Genomic DNA, 7500 nt, shown 5'->3' on the forward strand with positions numbered 1-7500 from the left:
CAACCTACACTCGGACCGTGGACAGGATTCGAACCCGTGCGCTTGGAGACCCCTCGGACCTCAAAACGCGCATGGTCCTCATCTCTTACATACAAAAAAAAACTTCCTCTACTCTTCACTGAACATCCTCGGTCTGTCCTTTACTTATAATATGAAATAGAAACATCACACTTCACCTTGTTGCCCTTGGCCGGTACAACTTGTGTGTATATTAATGCCTAGCACGAAAAGATGTTTTACGAAGTGTCATGTAGCAAAATTTTATTCTAATAGGTCAGATTACTGCAAGGTTATGTCTTATATTAGTATACCATTACACTCATACCACCACCGCAATATATGTTTTGAAATATTCCATTCCCAACCCTTCCAACATATACACACGCAGTAAAAAATAGTAAGAGAGGGAGAAAATGTATGATCCCAGGAAACACACACACACACACACACACACACACACACACACACACACACACACACACACACACACACACACACACACACACACACACACACACACACACACAGTAATTAATCGGTGACAGACAGTGCTGTGTTTGCTCGTGTAGTTTGCTTAATTGTTTCATTCCGAGAAATTTACATTTGAGGGAGAGAGAGAGAGAGAGAGAGAGAGAGAGAGAGAGAGAGAGAGAGAGAGAGACAGGATATTCATAGTTCAATTCCTCTTGCTCCTAACACATAAATTAAAATTTGAAGTTAAATCATAACACACACACACACACACACACACACACACACACACACACACACACACACACACACACACACACACACACACACACACACACACACACACACACACACACACACACACACACACACACACACACACACACACGCACAGTTATTGATGGGTGGCGTGCTCACAAATTCTGGTCATGAAATTTTGCAGAGTATCAGAAAGAAAAAAGCTTTGCTCTCAGCCTGCGTCACTTATCAAGTCTAGTAGTTTGTAAGTGTTCGCAGCAACTTGGGTTATTCACTTATTCAGTAGAAAGTGTGGAAGTAAATAAGAGGTATTTTACTAGTGAGTCAGTCAGTCAGTCAGACAGCCGGTCAGTCAGTCCCGTAGACAGACAGACAATCACTGTAGTAGGGCGATAGTCCAACCTTTGATTTGTCATAGCTGTTGTCTAGTAATACTTAAGGTCAGTTGGTTATTGCGGGACGTTTTAAATTAAATAGTTCATCAAGTGTCGAGATCGTCTGGTTTTCATAACATTGATCTTTTTCTGTGATTTCTCTATTTTGCTTTCTTTTTAGCTGCCTTCCACAACGCTTAGCCTTGAATCTTCTTTTTCTCTTGGTTTTACTTGTGCATGGTGCATGTGGTGAGTCTGTAGCGGTTACTACCTTGCTATACTAGAATGTAGAACTTATCCTAAAGTATCAGGGAAGATTTGTTAAGTTTGACAGTGTAGCTTTTGACAAGGGAAGCATTGAGGCTCTCCATGATTGCTTTCGAGAATTTCTATTTTACTTGGTACGATAGAATGCAAAGTGTATCTTGATTTTATACAGAAACTCCGACTTCGTATTCGTTTTAGTTGGTATTTTGTTGCACTGAATTTTTGGGGTGCAGTGCTGCCCTTGCAATATTGATAGAGACACAGAGGAACAGATCGGACTAGAAAACACAGAGGAAATGATACAAAGAGGAGAAAATCTAACCGCTGACCAGAACGGAAAGTCACTACAGTACCGTCTTTTGCTGTACCATACACTTCTGCCGCTATAGAAAGGGACTAAGTTTCAATCAATCTTTCCAGTCATGTATTCAATCAATCCATCTTTCCTTTTAACCACTTCTGTACCGTGACGCGTTTCCATATTCGTTTTGCTTACTATTTGGTGACTTTATTCAGCTTCAGAAACTTATGTGGGGGATTAGAATAGCAAAGACACTAGCCATTAATCTTCTGACCTCCATAGACCCTTCCTAATGTAAATAAAATTATCTATTCTTACACAAATATCAAAATAAAAATATACCCAAGTATTGACGTGGTTAATGCTATTGTTCACTACTTTCTCTCTTCATTCCTTTGTCTTTCCTTCCCGTGTGCTCTAAGGCATCGAACTCCCCAACCATCATTTCCAAACCACCAGTATCCGTGACTTAACCTTGAGATGAGAATTGCCGTGTGTGTCCCGGTGACGTCCTCTCTGCCCGTGTGTGTCCCGGTGTGTGTGGTGACGTCCTCTCTGCCCCCTTCGCACGCTTCCCAGCAGAGTCACACCGTGGATATTTTCTTAACTGCCATGTACAATTACCTAACTACTTCGTACATATCTAACTACAATGTACACTCTTTTAATTGTCACGTATTGTATTCTTCCTTCCACTGTCTTTTAATTCTTATGTATAGTCTCTTAACTTCCACGTACTTTCTCTTCACTGCCACACACTCTAATCATGTTAAATCTCAGAAATGCCAAGCGTGTACACTCATAACTGCCACGTCCGCTGCATCATTGTATTATTCTCCTGAGCCAGTGAGAAAAACAACACGGAATCTGTCACAAGGCACGAACACAAACCATAACTCTGCAGCTTTAGTGACACTTTGGGCAATGATAAATTCCGTATTACCGATAGCAGCAGATGAAGAAGCTTATGTGGAGGATTCAAATAGTGAAGACTGTGGCTATTAATCTTCTGACCTCCATAGACCCTTCGTAATGTCAATAAAATGGTCTAATTGCACACAAATATCAAGGTAAAAAAAAATGTATCTTCATGAGCCAGTGGAAAAAAATAAAACACACACATACACACACACTCGGAATCTGTCACAAGGCAAGAACACAGACCATAACTTTGCAGCTTCAGTGACACTCCGGGCAATGATAAATTCAGTATCATCGCTAGCAGGAGACGACCTTTGAGGCGAAAGTTTCACGGCGTACATAAATGAGACAAGTGCCAATCAAAGTGAAATGTGAACTCGATACATCCTCAGGCAGAAATGTTAACGTGTTCATGACTGATGGTCCACAGAAGCTGAAAAAAACAAGTGTAATAATGAATGATGTTAAAAGGATAATGTGCAGGTTGGACGCTTGTTTTTTGTTAATTTTTCAGAGACATTTAGTGAATCATTATTTTGTTGATATATAGATAGATAGATAGATAGATAGATAGATAGATAGGTAGATAGATAGATAGATAGATAGATAGTTGTCAATTTCTCTTTAGCAATATCGTCGTTATAAATTAAATTACCAATGTTAATAAAAAGAATGAATAAAAAGATTAATTTTGTCTTCTCTAAGTGATGTACACGAGAGACTTTAGTACAAAACTGATTAAAAGTGAAAAGTTATGCCATAATAGGAATAATTTCTGTATTCTGTAACACATGAATGACGACATGAATTGATTTGAAGTAGATTAATAGATAAAAATATAATTAAGTGGATGCGCGTTATTGCTTGTTACTGCATGAATTGAAATACTGAAAAAAATTAAAAAATAACGTTGAATAATTAAAGGTGATTAAGGCATTTAGGGAAAAAATTCTAGTCGAGTGGAGCACATAATTACGTACTTTATTCGTGACTTTTCATTAGCGAACCGAACTGTGGCATGAAGCAACCTCTCGTCCCGTACAAACGCTGCCCTCCACATCCATGTCTCTTAATGTCAAAGTAATGGTCGCTATTTTGTATTTTGTGGCGGGTATTTTGTTGCCTATTTTTCTTATTTGTATATTATTTTTCCACTTTATTCTGTCTTACTCTATATTTGCCTGAGGCCATTACTGTAGTTTGCATTCTATTTTTCGTGGATTATATTTCGATTATAACTAGCAGTCTGAGATATGAGAGATCAACACACTTATCTTTGACACCTTCAGTAATGGGATGCGATTAGATTATTTTATTTAATTAGGAAGGGTCTATGGAGGTCAAAAATTTAATGGCTAGAGTCTTTACTACATTAATTCCATCGTAAGTTTCTGAAGCGCCGTTTTACAGTGGAACCATGCGTGCTTTGGGATCCGAGGGGTCTCCAAGTGCACGAGTTCGAATCCTGTCCACGGTCCGAGTGTAGGTTGGGCTTCCTCACTCGGGGCAACGGTTTCCTAGCGGGTGGGCTTTGAGATAGGGGGTACCAAAAAAGTATCCCCTTCAGCCCATAAATTCCCGTGAAAAGCCAACATGGTCCATAAAATAAAAAAATAAATAAGAAAACACCAAATAGTAAGCAGAGTAAACAGAATAGATATGAAAACGTGTCCTGGTACTGAATGGTTTAAATGACTATATCTTTACTGCCTCTTAATATCTAGGCTCCATATGACCCTTGTTTTTACGGTGCCTTATCTCAATCATTCACTTCACATTTATTACTTCTCCCTGTTTTTCCAGCCTCACTCCTTCCTTAGCAGCTAATTCACATAAAAGACGTATTAATATTTCATACCATTGATGATTGAAAGGAGCACCATTAGTTTTTCTCCTTACTTCACTTATTGATTATTATATGAAACCATGAGACGTCTATACAAAAAAAAAGAGAACAGTTAGTTGTAACCTGTGAGTTGAAGAAAATTAGGAAAGAAAAGTATATCAGACGTAGGTGAAGACGAAAAGAAGAAAAATAGAAAATAACAAAAAAGAGAAAAGGAAAGGAAAAAAATATGAAGAGAAAAGAAAAAGAAGAGGAAAAAGAAAAATCAAAAAGAGTATAATCAAGTGAATTGAATCAAAATGTCTACAAAGTGAACAAAATAGAAAAACGAAACCAATATAGCAAGTTACCCAACAAAAACTGTTTATTTAGTATGTACAAGATGAATGTCCCTCTCTCCCTCTCTCTCTCTCTCTCTCTCTCTCTCTCTCTCTCTCTCTCTCTCTCTCCTTTCCTGATCCCCTTTTCTTCCTACACCACAAAACTGCGCACATTTTTCTCACCTCTATTTCGTCCACTTTATTAGTCCAAGAAGCAGCAACTAGGTCTTCATTTTTTTCATTCCCTCTCATCGGCAAACTCTGGAACTCTCTGCCTGTTTATTTCTATCCAACTTATCATCCGAACTATTTCAGGAGGAGGAGCATCAAGACATCTAAATTGGCCAGTCCATTTGGGAATCACTCTCCATCTTGATTTTTGTAGAGATGGGATAATTTGGAGTCCATTTCCTCTCATTTTTTTTGTACCTTTAGCCAGATTCCTTCGCACGTGGAGGAAAAATCGATGCTAGAGAGAGAGAGAGAGAGAGAGAGAGAGATGTCACCCAATCATTACTGGAATGGATGTGTGTCTAAACTACTACTGCTTTTTCCTTTTTTTTTTTTTTACAGAATCACTTGAAGATAGTTCTCTCTCTCTCTCTCTCTCTCTCTCTCTCTCTCTCTCTCTCTCTCTCTCTCTCTCTCTCTCTCTCTCTCTCTCTCTCTCTCTCTCTCTCTCTCTCTCTCTCTCTCTCTCTCTCTCTCTCTCTCTCTCTCTCTCTCTCTCTCTCTCTCTCTTGTGAGTTCTATAGCTCACCATTAGTCGAGAATTATGGCAGTGAAGAGAATGTGAAGTCAGACGTATGAGAGAGAGAGAGAGAGAGAGAGAGAGAGAGAGAGATAAGCTACATCTCCTCCTCTCCTCCACCCCATCTGCATTACCATTTCTCATCCCAAGTTGTACAGTTCACTCTTTGATTCTGTTTTTCTATTCCAACTTTGAATATGCGATCCGTAAACTTGGGACGAGCTGAGGAGGTGGTGGTGGTGGTGGTGGTGGTGGTTGGTGGTGGTGGTGGTGGTGGTGGGGGTTTGTTGTGGGGAAGGAGGAATTGGGGAGAGAGATGAGATGGGCAGGGAGGGGAAGGCAAATTCACTACAGCTAATGGAGTGAGAGAGAAAAATTAGGCTAGTGTAACGAAGGAAGAGGAGGAGGAGGAGGAGGAGGAGGAGGGGGAGTTGAAGGAGATGATTATGGAAAGTAGGAAGATGAGGGGGGGATGGAACGGGTGAAAGTAGAAGCAATCATTTATCTTCTGAGTTGTTGTTGACTTGGCTACTCTTGGTGTGGTTAGCTTATTAGTTGATTCGCTCATTACTTAGTGGATCAGCTTATCAATCCATCAGCCACTTACTTAAACAACATTTGGAGTGGTACTGTTGGCCTTACCCGTCACTGGTCATAGCGCAAGTACAACAGTCCAATCGCTCAGTCACTTCCTTACTCACCTTAACTAAACTGGAAGAAAGGAGGGAGAGAGATAGAGAAGCCGGACAGTTATGATATACAACAGTCCAATCCATCAGTCACTTACTAACTCACTCACACACCCACCCCCCCGACAGCCAGCCAGTTAGTTAGTTAGTTAGTATGTTGGTAAGTTAGGCGGTTGTGTTGTTACTGTAGATAGTTGACAAAAAAAGGTTCCTTGGTGAGTTAATTGAATTTGGCCACTCGGTTATGGTTATTTTATGTGGCGCGAAGCTTGTTTTTTGTTTATGTTTTTCTACATTGACCTCCTCCTCCTCCTCCTCCTCCTCCTCCTCCTCCTCCTCCTCCTCCTCCTCCTCCTCCTCCTTCTCGTTCTCGCCTTCCTTCTTCTTCTCCTTCTTTTTCTTCTTCACTTTGTCCTCCTCCTTCTCCTTCTCTTTCTCCTTCTTCTTCTCATTCTTCTCCTCCTCCTCCTCCTCCTCCTCCTCCTCCTCCTCCTCCTCCTCCTCCTCCTCCTCTTCTTCCTCCTCCTCCTCCTCCTCCTCCTCCTCCTCCTCCTCCTCCTCCTTCTCCTCCTCCTCCTCCTCCTCCTCCTCCTCCTTCCACGTATTGGTGCTGATGAGGTGACAAAAGATCAAAACCATTCTAAAAACAATAATCATAGGAAAAATACTCAATGCTCTTGTCTTACATTAGTACCCTACTATTACCACCACCACTACCACTACCACCACCACCAAACACCCCACCACCACCACCACCACCACCACCACAAGCACCATTTTCAATCTACTGGCATACACTTCCCTGCCACCTTGCTGAACTCCTCTCACCTCAACAGTGGCCCCGTTATGAACCTCCTCCTTCTCCCTCAGCAGTAGAGGAGCACCTGGGCAGGAAACTCACGCTGCACGCCGTCCAGAGAAACAGCAGCGGCGCCTACCTGTGCATCGCCTCCAACGGTGTGCCGCCCTCTGTCAGCAAGCGCATCATGCTGTCCGTTAACTGTGAGTATTGCGGAACTGGCGGTGGTAACTAAGAGGTTCTTTTTAGCATGTCAAGAGCTAAGGGTACGTTCCTCTGTCTAGCGCTCTCGTGTGGCTGTGTTATGTGCATTGGGGTATTTTCTAACGGGAAGGGGTGGTGGAGACATTGATTCTTTGTAACGCGTCAAAATTGTGGGCATCTTCTTCTGTCTGATGCTTTCGTGTGGCTTTGTTATGTATATTGGAGTACTTTCTAACGGCTAACTGTGTCTGGTGTTATCGTGTGGTCTTGTGCATTATTTAGTATTTTCTAACTGTGTG

The 7500-nt window shown here is 41.3% G+C and overlaps 1 protein-coding gene across 4 annotated transcripts in view; it reads left to right on the forward strand.

Moving 5' to 3' along the window:
- LOC123516556 (limbic system-associated membrane protein-like) overlaps positions 1 to 7500 on the forward strand; it is a 117095-nt gene that overhangs the window by 64230 nt on the left and 45365 nt on the right. For 3 of the 4 annotated variants that reach the window (XM_045276038.1, XM_045276041.1, XM_045276040.1), the window contains exon 5: positions 7069 to 7200. In XM_045276038.1, the coding sequence (XP_045131973.1) occupies positions 7069 to 7200 (132 nt within the window). The remainder of the gene's footprint in view (positions 1 to 7068; positions 7201 to 7500) is intronic. The other variant, XM_045276039.1, reaches the window with a different exon arrangement.

The sequence above is a fragment of the Portunus trituberculatus genome, chromosome 41 (genome assembly GCF_017591435.1).
Source record: "Portunus trituberculatus isolate SZX2019 chromosome 41, ASM1759143v1, whole genome shotgun sequence".
Classification (NCBI taxonomy): domain Eukaryota; kingdom Metazoa; phylum Arthropoda; class Malacostraca; order Decapoda; family Portunidae; genus Portunus; species Portunus trituberculatus.